The following is a 16,506-nucleotide window of genomic DNA, read 5'->3' as shown; positions in this document are numbered from 1 at the left end:
CTCCCCATTCTCCACTTGCAGCTGCCTGCACAGAGCTGTGGATCGATTCTTCAGACACAGAGCAAGCAGTGAGTGGAACAGTTTCTATTGTACTTGTTTAAATCACAGAGAAAAACATTTCCTGAAGCTTTGCATTGCTGAAGTTTGGGTCTGCCTTTGAAGTTTTCCTCAATAGTGATACATTCCCTGCCAGGTTACATGATAAAGATTATCCTTTTCTGAGGCTCTCTCGAGGGGAGAAAAGCTTCTTCATACAGGTTCCCATGCCCTCAGAGGGGCACTGCTGAAATGGAAGTGTTGCCTACTGCTGAATTCTCCACTGGCATCACACTGAAGCATCAAGTTTGTCCATCTCAAGGGAGAGTTGTAGTTTAAGTTCTTGTTTCTGAGCTCCAGCAAATAAATGTTAAAGCTTTAAAGAAAACAAACCAACAAACAAATACAGCCAAACTGTTGAATATTCAGCACTAAGTCCCTGTTACCTGAGATAATTGTGGTTGCCCTCCTTGGTTATGTGTGCACAGAGCAAGTCCTACACAGTTCTCTAATTAGCTCTGCCCAAATAATCACAGCAATAAATTCAGTTTGGGGACTTCTAATCTAAGTGCTCCCTTCATAGCAAAAATTTGGGGTATTGGTGTAACTTTTTTAGAAGTGGCAATATTTGAAACTGGCTACTGGGTCACAGTAACTTCCTCATACCTGACATCAAAAGCAGATTTACTTTTCTCTCCAGATACTTCTTCCAAAAAGTTTTTCCTGTTTCTTTACCTTAACACTTCAACTTTACTGGAGCACTGCACTGGGATGTGTATCTTAATTTGCTGCAGTGCTAAATGAGGAAAAACATGATAGACAGGAACAGCCCTTGTCCTAAAAAAAAAGGCAAAATATGTATTGGCTTATAGCCAAATAATCCAACTTTTGAAGGGGTTACATCAACACAAGAAAGGCTGTAGAAGTTCTGTGTATAGTAAAGTTTATTTTAAAAATTAAATTAGGAAAAAAAACCCCAAACAACTCATGGGCCAAATTCTGTCCTTAATTTAGGAAGGAGTGATAATAATCAGTTGAAAGAATTAAGGATTCTACAATACAAAGAACATTTAGGGAAATTGAATATTTCTTTTTAATATTAAGCATCTGTAACATACCTGATTTGTTCAGAATCTTCTTCTCTGTGCTACTGAACAATATTGTGTTCTTCTTCCCTGCATTGGTCTTTTTGGTCTTTCTCCTCTGTCTTTTTCATTGATCCAAGATTTCTGTAGAATAGAGATTGCCTAAACTTGTAACTGTGTTCTCATCAATGTCCCCACAGATGAAATGACAATTTCATGCTCTCTGTTAGACTTCATAAAACATTCTAGAACAGTGCAATGTTCAGCATGCCCCTAACTGCACAGATCTGCTGCTTCAAAATCACCACATCATAAAAAGAAACAGAAAAAAAGAAAATTCCAAGCAGTACTGGCTGGCTCTGGCCTCTTTCCTTCACTTATTAAACTCTGATGTGACACAGGAGTTTTCTTGCTTTTTTTCTTCCTGTTCACTCCCCCATCCCACTGAAGGGGAAGTGAACAAGCATCAGTGGAAGTGCTTGGCTGCTGGCCAAGGTTAACCCACCACAACTGCAGAGGGGAGTTTTATTTAAAATCAATACCTTTTAATCAGTTCCTTTTGATAAATGCATCTTGATTAATTTATCTCCAGAAATGGCCTCATCATGGGGCCAGGTTGCAGTGATAGGGAAAGACACTCACCTCCTTCTGTCCTGCATTCTTCTGCAAAACTGCAAACACTGCTTGTCATGAGCATCCGAGCAGGAACATCGGAGTGAGGACGGGGGAGCACTCTGAGTCTGCCCTGTGGACCTTTTGCCCCTGAAGCTGCCTCTGTAGTTAGACAGTCCATATGGCACAGTCCTCCTGTTGTGAGAATCACATGTATTGTGGATTTTAGGGACCAACTAAAATTATGTTCCACCTCTTTTCTATTTTAGTGAGGAGATCTGTTTATGAAAAACAATAAATAGTGGCAGAAAAATCAAATCCTATGCCCACCTAAGTTCTTCCTGTACCAGATCATAACTTCTGCTCCATCAACTCAGCCTTTCACCAAGTTATAAATTAGCAGACAGTCAGCTCTACTGAAAGGATTAATTGGCAGCTACACTATTAAAAAGAAAATGGAATACCTAAGAGGTGATGCAAATACATCCCCAGGTTATCATTCATTTTACTCCTTATTCCTGTGTTGTGTTGGTTTCCCCAGCCAATGCACAAAATCTGTCACATTCTGTGCCTTGGCTGGTCTGAAGTGACAGAGGAGCTGTGCTGATTTCACCAGGTCAGTAACATTGTGTAGTTGTCACGTAGTTCATGGTTCTGAGTCTGACTTGCCAGTAATTTTATCATTGAGAAATTGAGAAAACTGTCAGCACAATTCATTTACTGCATCACGTTTGGAACATGACCCCTGGAGTTACAAATGCAAGAAACTCCCAGATAATCCTCCTTGTATGGTTCTACCTTTCTGTGAGAGATCCTATTCTGTGCTGCAGCACACCAAGAAATAGTAGGAGGTACCTCTCTTTATTTCCCTGCATGATTTGCTCTTTAATGGGTTATACTCAATATTCTTATCAGAAAAGGATATGGTTCATCACTGCCTGCTAAAATGCCCAAAAAGAGTTAGACAGTTTGGATTGATGTCTTTTCCCAGCTGTTAAAGAATCTCAATCAACAGCAGCTGTACTCCCCATGAAACTTCTGGACACTCATAAAAGTTCCTGAGGACTTGAGGGATGGGCTAAGCAAGCCACAAATCCACAAACGCTAAAAATCTGAAGAGAATCTCATGATCTCATGTTCAAAAGCAAGAAATAAAGAAGAGGGGAGGAGTGGGGAAAAAAAAAAAAAGGAAAATAAAAAGGCAGGGAAGAGGAAGTCAATCTAGAAAGGTTACCGAAAGGTTACAGAACAAAGTCTGAATAATGAGTCTGGAACCACTACCTTCACATAGCTCTGCTTCTTTCATTTGCTTTCATAAAAACATCATTAGGCTGCTAATGGGAAAGCTGCAAATCTTCCATTTTCCCACACACATGGTGGGCTGAAAGGTTCAGAAACATTATTTTCCTAATGTCTACAACAATTTTTGATGCAACATCAGTACAGTTGATGCAAATCATTTATTCAAGCCTCTGCACTCGGAGTACATTTGTAACAGCGCACCTTGTCTTTCACAGCCTGAATCTGTCAGAGTTAGGTTGATCATAAAATCATCCTGAGAGAGACAGAAAATCACCAGCAATACTTCTGTGTTCAGAGCCCAGGGGATGGTTTTTCTCCAGCAGGTCCTGGTCTGCCTCCATGCAGAAAATGCTCCTTATTTTCACCACTTTGCTCCTGTGCCAGGACACTGGGAGGGACCAAGAACACCCACATTTGTCTTAAAAGACTTTAGGCCTTTATTTTGGCCTCCCTTCTGAAACCATCATTTAAAAAGCTTTTTGTTGTCTTTAGGATTAGGAGCAAGTCCCATTTTATAATTTAAGAGTATTATTAATTCAATACTGACATCTGCTTTACAATAATGAATGTGAAATGGCTAATGTAGGGAACTCCTGACATAAATAATTGCTCCATGGTTGTATTTTTTTATACATTCATGTTTTTTAAGAAGTAAGAACTGGTATTTAGAGGCAGGAGTGCGGGAAAGTTCCTTTATTTTTAACAGAGGCAAACCCTCTATGAAAGCTGTTTGGTAAAATTCTGTTATTCAACTTCCTGCTCCAACTGAGACTGAAATGGAAAGATGAATTTTGTGTGTTTTAGACAATGTGAGAGCCCTGTTTAATGACAGATAATTTGTCAGGGCATAAAGAAGCTTCTTGCAGCTTTTGCAGATGTCATCCTACATTGTGCTAATGAGACATAAAACACTGTAATATGTTATTCTCATTATTTAAAGTGGTTCCTTGTTCAAAAGTTCACTCTTTCAAAATATGATACTGGGCTTTTTTACTCTAAAGTTAAGTTTTACCAAAAGCTCTGTGGGACTGAGTCACACTGTGTCAGATAACCAGAGAGAAAGAAGGGCATGAGTTTTATTCTTAATTGCTGCAATTGGCAAATTATTGGACCAACCAGAATTGTCATCAAATTCTGATTTTACCTCAGTCCATAACTATGTGAACTCCAGTGACTGAGGAAAGGGCCCATTACCAATCTGCTGCCTTTCCTAAGAGACAGTAAATTCCAGCAAACAGGGAGGAGGGTAGGATATAATTATAATTACAAGTGATAAGAGCCATGAATCACAGCCTTAAGCAAAGTAGGAAAGTGATATTTTAGATACTTCTTCTGATCTTTCTAATTAAGTACATTATGCTTCATAGCTTAGAAAATGTATTCAAGGCTACTTCATTCTCAGTGGACCAGAAACATGTGCCAATGCAATGACATTTTCAAGTGTTTCAAGTTTCAAAGACTTTTAACCAGAATGAAGCTTTTGTGTAAGGTAATGTGCAGATTTGCCAATCAGAGATAGAAATACAATAATCCAAATATGCCTGGTTTTGGCTTCTAATCCAAAAATTCCCACTCAAACAAGATACACTTCAAAAGCAACCTGAAGTCTTTCCAACAATAATCATGAAGAGTTTGATTAATTGTATATGCACAGGGCACTTTGTCTCCCCTCAGTGAAGATAAAAATCAGTTGGAGTGGGGCAGAGGCAGAACTGGGGGGGATCCTGAACTTACCAGCTCCTTACACTGTTTTTTATGACCCAGTCCCTGCACAAAGTATTGGCTAAGCCAATTACTAATTTATTTTTTTTTAATTTCTCTGCAGCATCCACAAGTTTTTAATTAATTCTTTTTTTTTTTTTGAGGTTTACATTTCACAAGAAAATTTGAATTTCTGACTTTTAACTCAGTATGCAGCATTTCTTCCTTTAAGAGAATAAAATTCTCCTGAAGTAAACTAATATGAGTTTAAGATACATTTACAGCTAAGGTGTGCTGTGATTCCTTTATGTCTTTCTTTTCTACAAAGTGGAGAATAAGCAAACCTAGACAATTCTGAATCAGCCTTTTCAAGGTAGTTCTTTGAACTGGTATCTGATTGGCAACATCCAAATCTGTGATTTCTGAGGCATTACACTCTTTTGGGAGGTTCACTATGATTACTCCAGCCAGCCAGTGGGTGCATAAAGGTCTGCATGCTCAGTTCTTAAGCATTTTCTAACAAAGAGAAGGTCTGAGTTTAAGGAAATAATTGCTTCTATAGTATAAGTTATTTGTTCTTTACTCTGTATGCAACAAAGCCCCAAGAAAACTATCACAACTCTTCAGTACTTGCAATTACTCCATGTGTTGTAATTGTGATTAGTCAGTGTAACAGATAATTAACTGAAGATAATCTCATGTATAACAGAGCAGCACAGAACTAATCACAGCACAGTGTGCTCTTGTCAGATTGGGTATCAGAGGCTGAAATAAATTAGATTATTTGTGTACTTCATGTCCACAAAACAATTAGAAAAGCTCTCCCCCTAAGAGCCAGCTAGCTCTTGAAGGAAGGTTTTGCCATTAAATTAACAGAAATAGGCATCTGTTTGTTGAAAAAAGAGAGGAGGTACCAAGCAATTGGTACCAAGGGATTTTTCCAGTGAACAGCCATTCTGAAACATGAAATCCTCCACAGAAGAAAACTGCGTGTTGAAGGATTAATACCTTCAGGCTGAATTGGGAAGCAAGATTTGCCCGAGTCCTGCTGTTCCCCACTCACACAATGAAGGTTCAGAATTCAGGCAGACCAATCCAATTGGTTTATTTTAATTTTATAACATGTGGCTGAGTTTCTCATGCTATGTTATAATTGATCTATGAGCTGCTATTATTTTCTACTTTCCCAGCCACTTAAACACAGCAGATACCTTCAGGGCACTGGAGAGTTTCAGCCAAAACAAAGGGATGAGGGGGTTGCAGCAATCATCTTAGATGCTGTGATTTCAGGATTCAGCCAATATATTTTCTGGCACACATCCAGACCAGCAAGGCTCCCAACAGTCTCCAGTGCTTTCAGACAATCCCAAAATGTATGGGATCCCTGTAAGGACCACTGAGAGTAAAGAAAGCAAAATTTACCATCCTCCAAGTGAGACAAAATGTCCCCAGAATGAAGGATGATGCTTGGGGAAATAACAGATATTTCTGTGTATATTTTCATACAAAGGCACAGCAGTAGCACTGTGTAGCTTTACAGATGAAGAGATCATTGGCTGCTCTGGAAGTTGGCTCCAGCTCTTCCTGTAACAGGCGTGGGTTTTTAGGAGCTCACAATAGAGGCACCTCCCATATTAACCCATCCTTACCATTATTTCAGGAGTAAAACATCTCCAAAGGATGCCTGACTTGTTGCTTTGGTGATCCTGTCCACAATCTCAGAAGCTGCATTTTTCTGGGTAGCTTTTTGAAGTTAGAGCTATTTTCAGATGAAATTTTAACCTTTGTAGGCACACCTTTCTTTCCCACATCCTAAATTTAGTAGTGCTCAGTGTTCCTAGATACTGAACAGGCTCCTATTATGATGCACCTCCATGACCTTGCTATCTTATCCTTTAATTAATACTTGCTAATTTGTGAGGATGCCAGTTAGTTTTATCTCATTAATTACAGCCAGCTTAGGTAATAAGCCAAGCATTGTACACATCTGCTTCACCACTCAGGTCCACTGACCACATGAGTGCTTTGATTTTCCTCACCCTGGGGCTTCTTGGTACCCAGGTCAGGCTCTGTGAGAATCTGGAGGCTTTTTATCACACTCCATCCTCCTCTTGTTACTGTCAAAGGGGTGTTACAGGTTCTGTTTCTGAAATACAGTCAGAACAATATCTGAGTTGTGGAGTGAAAAGCTGGGGTATATTTATTGGGGTAAAGAAGATGAAGCAAGCCTGGGGGTGCCCATTAACACCCCAAATCCCCAGAGAGGCTGGGTAGAGCTCACCTGACCTGATAAACTGAGCCAGTGTATCTCAGAAATACCTCTCTGAGCATCTCCTTCAGTGCCTCCTGTCAATCCCAATCTGCTCCCAGCCCTGTTACAAGGTATATTATCATTAATTTAAAGAAATAAGTAAAATTTGGAGCAGCATCTTCTGTCTGTCAGGCCCAAATTCCCATTATTCCTTTTCTCCCTCTGACTGGCAGTCAGTACTATCAGTAAGTGGTTCTTACCATTTACCAGTGGCACAAAACCACTTAGGTAAAGCCCAAAAGGCAGAGCAGCTGGGAAATATGGATGAAATTAATCAAATTAAGATTTTTTCAAGCTAAAATTCAGAGTACTTATTGCTGCTTCAGAAGCCACCCCAGCAGTGCACACAAGGAACACACACTGCTGCATGTCCTACCTCTCTCTACAGCCTGTAGAGTTCAAAACCCACCGCTGGTTTAAAAACAAATAAAACAAAAACCCGGGGGAAAATAAACACATGGTGTTAAAATGTAAGACTGGTGAAAGTGACTGTGGTTTGACAGCCCTCAAGAGTGTTTATTCTTAGAATTAGACCAGCAGGAGCAGCAGTGGTGAAATTTCAAAGCCCTGGCTATCAGCATGTCTCATCCCTGACCTCATCTTCTCAAGGCCAGCTCCTGCAGGGACGTGGGATTGGAACTGCAGAGCCAAATAATTTCAAATCTTCCTGAGGCTGCTGTAAAACATCAGTCCTGGGAGTACTGTCAGTGAGCTCAGAGGAAATATTCTACTTCTAGACTGAGGAGGGCATGCAAGCTATGCACACTTCAGACAGCGAGACACAGCAAGTGTGAGGTCACTACACATTTTAAATATGTAAGAATATCTCTTTGAATAGAGAGGCCTAAAATCAAATCAGTTTGTCCACAATAAAATATAACAATTACAGCAGGAGCCTATTACTAGGTTCAGTAAATCTATTTGAAATATTCTTCATTTCACATTAAGATTTTGCAAGACAAACAGATTCCACATGTTCCCATGGATAGTAAAGATTGCAAAATCAGGGCGAGCTTCATTCAGAAAAAGAAAATCAACTCAACAAAGATTCATCATTTCAGTTTTGGCACTTGGTTCTGAAGGTTAACCATGTGCACTGTTCAGCTGACAGATCAGCTTCCTTATTTGAACTTCCTGGCTGGCAGCCACTGTTTTATCATCACGCCTCTGACTAGCAGGGATTTTCAATCTGATCTAGAGTTTACAAGCACCTGCTTAATTGTTCTGCTGAATAAGAGATCTTTAGCTGTGTACTTTTATTTCCAGTAAAATACTTCACACCAATACATCACCTATACTTATTTAATGATGAATATAATTGTCCAGAATTGGGGTAATTTTAATAATTTGGAACATCACTTAATGTCCATAAGGATTAAAAGCATCCTAAATTTTGTTATGTGGGCTTCTGTTCAACAAAATTCAATCACCAAAGAGATGCAGGTAACAAAAAGTTGTTATGAAGGAAAAGTTGGCCAGCAGCACTTGCAGTTAGAGCAGAGTAACCACTGGGTTATATCAAATCTTGCCTGTTGGAACACCATCCTGAGACATCATCTGTGTGTGTGAGCAAAACTGTGAGTGAAGTGATGATAGGCTACAGATTGTTTCCATTCTGAGGTGACTTTCTGATGGTAACCTAAGTCAGTAATGAGCAAAGATCATTCACTCTTATTTGTTGGAGAGCTGGGTGCAGGTGGGATCTGCTCAAGCTGCTTAGCTCCTGACAAACCCATTCATCATCACTTACAGACACAACCACAAGTGTCTGAAAAACTTTTCTCACCTCAGCCAGTGGTCACCTGAGGTCAGGAAAACACATTTCTGTTGGGTACTATCAGGAGATAACTAAGGATTATCTGACTTGCTTGAGTCACAGAAACAAATTTTTTTATTAAGTGACAAAATATCAGATCCTTCCAGTGTCCCCATGTGCTCCCACAGCAAGGGACACTGAGCAGATCCTCTCCCAGTGTGTCCCACACAGCAAAGAGACAGACACAAGTCCTGTCCCTGTCCTTGCCCTCCCCCAGAGGAAACTGAACATGCGTTAAGTACAGAGGATCAGAGCAGCAAAACAGTGTTAGATCAAAATTTGCCTTTCACTTTGCCCATCCAATTTTCCTGATTCAGAAATTCATGTAACTGGCAGACAGAACTCTTAGATCATCATGTAACTGGTCTTTACAGTGTGGTCACGGAATTTCATTCACTCCTCTTTTGAACATAATAACAAATACCAAAATAACATGTCATTTAGGAAAGAAAAAAACACTTTTGCTTTGTTTTAGACCCTTCAAAAGACATGTTCTTATTTTTGGTGCTTAGTTTGAGTGAAGAATTCTCCTTTGGAAATGTCTGGATTATTGCCATAGATGGTTGTTACACTTTTATTTTAGAACTGAATCCCACTTGAGTGTCTGTACCCTCAAGATAGTACCACTTTCTTAGGAGTTGTCACCTTTTTAATCTATCACTCATCATTCTGAGCATCAATAGAGCTTCATGCAGCAACATTAATGTCATTAATTGAATGAACTGTTATTAATTAACACTTATTATTGCTGTTGGATGTACAATCTCAGTTCATATTGAAATATAGGATCCCTCTGAAGCAGTGCAGATCTAAAAGTAGTCATGCCCATTTTTTCTTCTTTGCCTATATTTTCTTCTTTAACTTACAAAATTAAGCATCAAGCTGTGCCTGTATTACGACAGTGGGTACTGTTTAAAAGTCAATTCATTCTTTAAAATGTGTCTGCAGGTATAGATCAAGACAAGCATAATTAATCACCTGACCAAAAAAAAAATACACTGCAAACTAATTCCTGGCTAATCAATCTTATCAGTGAGAACAGTTTACCAGCTTTTAATTATCTTTGTTATGCAACCTTTGTTTGTCTACACCACATAATTACATTATTCTCTTCTGACTTACCTGCCTTTCTTTAGGTCATCTTCTTTTCCACTTTCCCACAATGAAAGACTCACTATATCAAAACAACACTGGTGCTCCTCGTGTTCTGGACTAACAGCAGTGTTTCATAGTCAAGTATAGAGCAATACTCAAAACATGTGTGCAGAGATAATTTCTCATTTAATTGGTGAAAGCTGTAGGGAGTCAGAGGCTCCATGTTCTGCAATTTTGTGCTTTTCTACAACTGTCACCCTGCTGATCTAAGTGGTTTCTCAGCAGGAATAGAAATAGACCTTCTATTGTCACTCTGCCTCCAACAGCTTCAATAAAAACTTTAACTGCTTTTCCAGAAAAGGAGGAGAGGCCATGACCAAGATTTGTTTTGAATATATTACAACAATGCTTAACAGCTCCTGCTGGCAAAAGCAGAAGAAACCAGAGAAGAAACTGAAGTTTGTCTTTAAAGTATAGAGGCAAGAGTAGCCTGAAAACAGAAAGTACTGAGGAAATTTTGTGGGGAACAAGAAGTAATAAAGTGAAATAAATAAGTCGGGGGGGGGGGGGGGGGGAAGAAAGAAAAAAGTAAGAAGCAATTGTAGGTTTGATGTAGTGGGGAAAAAAAATAAATAAGCAAGAAAAATACCAGAATGAACAGATGTCAGGAAAACTTCTCCAAACTTTAACACCAACTTTCTGGCCTCTCGCTGTGTGTATGATCCTCCAAGTTGCATTGGAGCCAAATTTTTAGTAAATACAAAAACTTTCCACAACATGTGTACAAGAGCAATGTAAAAGCCCCTTTTACAAACAGCCAGTCTGTACACATCCCGTGGTTACTTCCATTTCAAAGAAGTAGTGTAACTTTCTCAGGATATTAAATTGCCCAAGCAAGCCTGGTTCCCCTCATTCACATCCCAAAGAACCTCTTGACTTCCTGAGATGTTATTCTAAATCAATCACCAGAGCAGAATTAGTGCCTGGTCATGGCACACAGGATCTTAAATCCTGCTCCTGTTGTACTGAAAGGGTTCAAAATATCCAATACACTTAATTTAATGTTTGCCTCTGCCCTGGGAGCATTCCTAGGAAGAATCCTGGGATTTCTGAAAATGACAACTGCACCGTTTCAGCGAGAGTTTTGTACCTCTGTCACCTGTCCATGGAGAAGGACAGCAAAGCTGCCCAGTTCAGACAGATTTCAGGAAATTCAGTCCCTTCTGGACTAATTCCAGGCTAATTTCATCATCATCCACCCACTCTTTGTCAACCTCAGAGGTTCAATTCACCCAGTTCCAACAGTGTTGTTAGATTGTACAAGTTCATGTCTTTGGAGCTAAAAATGTATTATTCTGTGTGAATAATTAGTATTGAAATTGAATGTATTCATTCCATGGTTTGCATAGAAACTTCCCATCACATGGCATAAAAATTATAAAAAGAGAATTTCCTAGTCCTCACATTAAATCATTTGAGGTTAACTTATACCCAGTGGGAGTAGACTTTACAGATCTGCTGCTGTTTTATGTCCAACTGACTTCAGTAAAGAAAGCAAAGGCTTAGAACCCCAACTGCTTAATATTTGGATCGTTATGCAGGCTTCATTGCCAATTCCACAGGTATCATGAAAGCATTATAAGCCTTGTTTTCTAATCTTTTGTTCTTTCTTTAGTGATACTGGCACAAAACTTTCATGTAGGAAAATTCTCTATATTATTGAATTAATGCACACTAAATAATTTTGGGAGTGGAATGAAAATTGAAAGTCCTGTAGAGTTAAAACAGGAAAGTCTTACAAAAAAATTAAAAAAAAAAAGAGGAGTGTGTGTTTAAAATTAGCAGAAGTCTATTTATTCAGTGCGTAGGGGAAAAGGAATGTCATTCCCCCATTTTCACTGGTGAGGTCTGACTTAAATTTACTGAGTCATAAATATTTGGCTAAAATAACCCTAAGTAATCCTGGGGTGGATTAGTGCAGGTATGGAACTCGAAGAATTGAATGACTTGTGTGAATACATGATACTCACAGGTTGGTAGAAGTTCAAAAGACGTCATCAGACATGGCCTCTAGCCAGGACACACACGTGAATTTACAAATTTAGTGCCCTAAACCCCATTTGACTTAACCTAGTTTATGGCTACTTTCTATTTTTCTACTCCTTTTGTTATTTTAATCTCATTAAAAGCTTTGCAATCGATTCAAAGGCAGATCTGAATCATTACAACTGTTCCCAGACTTTAGTTACTGGAATACTTCAAGTTCACATCCCAGAGTCTGAAAATCTTGAATCCTTGAAGTAGTTTGTTCTCAGGTTCACCTGATGTCCTAATTGTTTTTGTACTGAACTGATCGCTACAGGAACCTCTTAGCCTGGGAGAATCTTTACAAATCTGAAGTCTGTTTTGGTTACTCAGCAAGACAGGATATATACAGTGGTGAAGGAAAAGGAGGCCTCTAACCTTTGGGATGTAGGCAAAGTGTCATTCTTCCTGGATGCTTTCTTCCCATTAAGCACTGTCAGTACAGACAGCAGAGCAGCTTTTCTGCACGTGTGCTCCACCCCCACCGCCCTGCATGGAGCTCAGAACTTCCAATCCAGGGAAAACGGCTTCAAAATTGTTTTTATTACGCGTTCAAACAAAAGCTTGTGTTTCCGCAGAGCGCAGTTGTAAAAGGCTTTCTTTTGTAACATCTTAAAATCTGGCATATTGAATTTTTCAAACATTATCTTAACGTCTCGGTATTTTTCCACGCTAATTTGTATCAAAACTAGTACAACTGCACGCACGCACACTATTCCCGCTCTCCCGGCGGGTGAGTTGTTAGAAACGCATTTCTCGTGGGAAATCACCGCTCCTCGCTCCTGTCACCCGTGCCCGGCACACCGCGGTGCCCGTCCCGCCGCGCGGGGTCCCGGGCCGGGCAGGTGCCGGGACAGCGGCGCTGGGGGCTCGGGGGGCTGCGCTGGGCTCCCCCCGTCCCGCCCTGACCCCGGCCCCGGCCCCGCCTCCGGCTCCCCCCGCGGGGTCCCCGGGGCTCCCCCGCCCGCTCCCCGCCCGCCATTTCCCGCACTCACTCGGGGGTGTTGATCCAGATGATGTCGAGGTGGCAGTAGTACACGCACTCCTTGTCCTTGTAGGTGTAGCAAGTGCAGCGCCGGGCCCGGTGCCGCAGCGCTCCGCCGTCCGCCCTGGCCCTGCCGCCCGCGGCCGCCGCCGCTCCGCTCTCGTCGCGCTCGCGGTGTCCCGGGCCGGCCGCCGGCAGCGCGGAGCGGGGCCGGGGCAGCGCGGTCCCTGCAACAGCCGCGCTCAGCTCCCGGCAAATCCCGGCAGTTCCCGGCGCCCCGATTCCGCACACCCCCGCCCGCAGCTCCCCCCCGGGCCGGGCCCGACCCATCCCCGCTCCCTGCGGAGTCCCGGGGCGCCGGGAGCACCGTTATGTTTGTGTCCGCCCCGGGCTGCAGCGCCAGCCCGCTGGGTTCGGGATGAACCCACGGGCGGCCAAAGGATGGCTTCGCAGTCCCGTTCTTTACCGCGCACCGGAGCGGGCTGCTGCTTACAGCCTTTTGGAAGGAGGAGGGAAAAAAAAAAGGCAACACAAAAAAAACCACCCAGCCTTTCTTTGTGTGCATGCGTGGAAGTGGGCAAAGAAAGAAAGAAATTCACTTTACCTGCAGTCGACGTAATCGTAAGTCCAAAGAGGAACAATAAACCCAGCTCCATTAAACCCAAATTGCACGCTGGTTAACTGCAGGCAAAGGTGAACTGCAGGCGCGACTGAACCGTTCCAGGAGGGATCACTTCAGGTTGGAGGCAGGGAATATCCTGGGGCTGGCGGCACACGCTGCTCCCGGGAGTTGGCTCCCACACGGAGGTGTGATTAGCGCTTCTCCCTCGCAGTTAATTTCCTCCAGCGCAGACTTAGTCCTGAAGGGGAGAGTGTTGTCAAAAGAAGGGAAGATCCATCGCTTGCCTTTTCCCACACACACCTCCCACCCCACCCCCAAATCTGATCAGCAACCGGAGCTGCTGTTTTCCAGCTGCAGACGCCTCCCACCCGCCGACAGCTGCCGGCCTCCCCCGGGGCGCGGGCCGGGGGCGGGCACGGCCCCGCACCGCCCCCGCTCCCCCCGGCAGGTAACAGCCGCGCTCGGGCAGCACATCCTCCCGGGAGCGCCGGGGGAGGCACAGCCTGCTGGGCTGCTCTGCCCTCGGCTCTTTTAAATTACCTGATCCTGTTGCTCAGTGTGTGATTCCAGGAGGAATCGCTCGTGTAATAAAAACGCAGCTTTTTGAGTTAAAGCTGGGCTACAGATTTGAGAGTTGTTTGGAGCCCTTTTTCTCTTCCCCCCCTCCGCCCCCCAAGACTCTGCTACTGATTCCTCTGGGTGAAATTAAGTCACCAATTTATTCACACTTTCTTTTCCCTACTTACCTATGAGCACCTCTTTGCAGGCAAACCCACCTAGAGTGCAACACTTAACACAAATTCTATATTGCGTCAAATACCTGATAGCTGGGCCTAGAAGAACACTCCAGCTTGTGGCCCCATTTTCTATCATAATATCAGCTATTAAGTGATAATAGGTAAGGGTTTAAGGTAACTGGCTATATCTTTTCTTATAGTAGTATGTGCAGTATAGCCTGTTTTGGGAAACACTTGTTATAGAGAGCACATGGAGACAGGGTGCGAACTTAATTGTGGATATTTTAAATCAAAATGTTTCATTTAAGAATGTTTCAGTACTAACAGAGCTGTAGGCAAAATTTCTTTTATGTATCATGCCAATTTAGCATGTTCATTAAAATCTGGTTTGTGAGTAGAAAAGTGGTTGCAGGATCACCCAGGAGTTGTCCAAGTGAGGAACACTGTTCTCTACAACCTCACATTCTCCTCCCGCCCTGCCCCCGACTCCAGCTTCTGGTGTGGACTGTCCAGTAACACTTGCAAAGAAACCTCATTAAGATGTCACGTTTTGTCAGCTTGTCAAGCCTTGCCTTTTGTCAGTGCCTGAAGAAGGAGAGTTTTGGAGTGGACCATATTCCCAGCTGCTCACAAAAGCACGGTGGTCACCAGGCAGGGCAATAGCCTCAAGCAAGCCCACAGCTCTGTGGAAATTTAAATCGCTTTTATTTCACACTACTTGTGCAAATGACAAGATGTTCTCGTAATTAATACGGGGGGGGGGAGCCTGTAAACTACTAAACCTGTAAACTACTCCAGAACCCCTGTAAATCACTGAATTTAACAGTATATTGAAGTTCATGCTCCAGCTGGGAAAGAAATGCTCGCTCACCTTGAGGGATGAGGAACTGCAGTGACCTGAATGTTTGTACCCTCTGTTTTGCTGGGTTAGGGGGGGACCCTGTGTGTGTTCAAGTCAAGCTCCCCAAGCATCAGTTCAGCCTCACAGTTCTATGGGTGCTCTGTTTTGAAAAATATTGTGACAAAACATCTCTGAAAAAAGGAATTGGTTCGAAGTTATTGCCATTTCTTACATATCTAGAAAAAATTAATTGTTTCAGATCAGGAAGTTCTAGATATTATATTCTTTTGCTGTTGGATTCAGGATTGATTTTGGCAAATCCTTATGATTGGGTCTTAACTTATCGGGAAAAGAAAAAGATTTATTGTGCAGTTACTGTTTAACAGAACACTGAGGGAGTAGGAAGTACCAGTTACGTGTTGCAGGTATTATAAGTAACAATTACATCAGTCTAAATTCTGATTCGTTAATTTCATTTTCCTTATTGCAACTGTTACTAATTTTTATTATAATAATGCAAATTTATTATAGAAATGAGAAATATATAACTGTATCTTATGTATAGATATGTCATAACAAAAAAAAAAAATTGTGTTGTGTTCCTAATGTTAAATCATTATGAAATGATTTAACATTTTCCTAAAAATTATTGTTGTGTTTTCTACATGAAATTTTGAAGGCATCTTCTACATTGCTCTACTTTTTCTTCCGTGTGCTGTTTAATCTCTGAAGAGCCAGGGGAGGCCATATCAGCACCCAGGGCTGTGCAAACAAAAGGAGTAATAAAATATATTCTTAAATCAGCTACCAGGGTTCAGAAATTAAGGGCAAGGGTTTGGCCAAATGACCTAATGTCAGCTTTATAAGATAAGACATAGATTCTACAGGAAGAAAGATATTCTCATCAAAGGAATTACTACTTCTGGTACTGTAGGCCTGATTCTCATTTACATTGATTATCAAGTTGTTTAGGTCATATATTACCTAATAACTTGAGACCTTTTTGTTTCATAAATACAGCACTCTCAAAACAAGAAACATGATTAAGGAAATAGCAACAAATAAATTTTTAAAATCCAGGGTCTGTTTTGATTTGGGATAAGAAATAAAAGATATCTGGATACGATTGTCAGTGATATCCATATATGATGCAAAATAGTTTTGTAAATCTATTTAATTATTATGTTTTCATTTAGTATACAAAAAAACAGTAGTAGCCTTGGAGGCAGCAGGCAGGATTGGAAGCCATAAGACCTAATTCATAGTATTTTCCAGCTT

The 16,506-nt window shown here is 41.5% G+C and overlaps 1 protein-coding gene across 1 annotated transcript; it reads right to left on the bottom strand.

The window, feature by feature from the left end:
* Positions 1-274: 274 nt before the first annotated feature.
* Positions 275-13,873, bottom strand: EDN3 (endothelin 3). The gene is made up of 5 exons (XM_084217704.1): positions 13,633-13,873; positions 13,039-13,255; positions 1,764-1,928; positions 1,155-1,265; positions 275-412 (listed from the first exon to the last, which is right to left on the bottom strand). Exons 1-4 carry the CDS (start codon positions 13,682-13,684, stop codon positions 1,184-1,186), a joined length of 516 nt encoding a protein of 171 aa, XP_084073830.1. The 5' UTR covers positions 13,685-13,873; the 3' UTR covers positions 275-412; positions 1,155-1,183.
* Between the last annotated feature and the right edge of the window lie 2,633 nt (positions 13,874-16,506).

The sequence above is a fragment of the Fringilla coelebs genome, assembly GCF_963513975.1.
Source record: "Fringilla coelebs genome assembly, chromosome: 18".
In the NCBI taxonomy this organism is placed as follows: Eukaryota; Metazoa; Chordata; class Aves; order Passeriformes; family Fringillidae; genus Fringilla; species Fringilla coelebs.
Note: the sequence above shows the minus strand (reverse complement) of the source record. Positions and strands in the feature narration are given on the sequence as shown.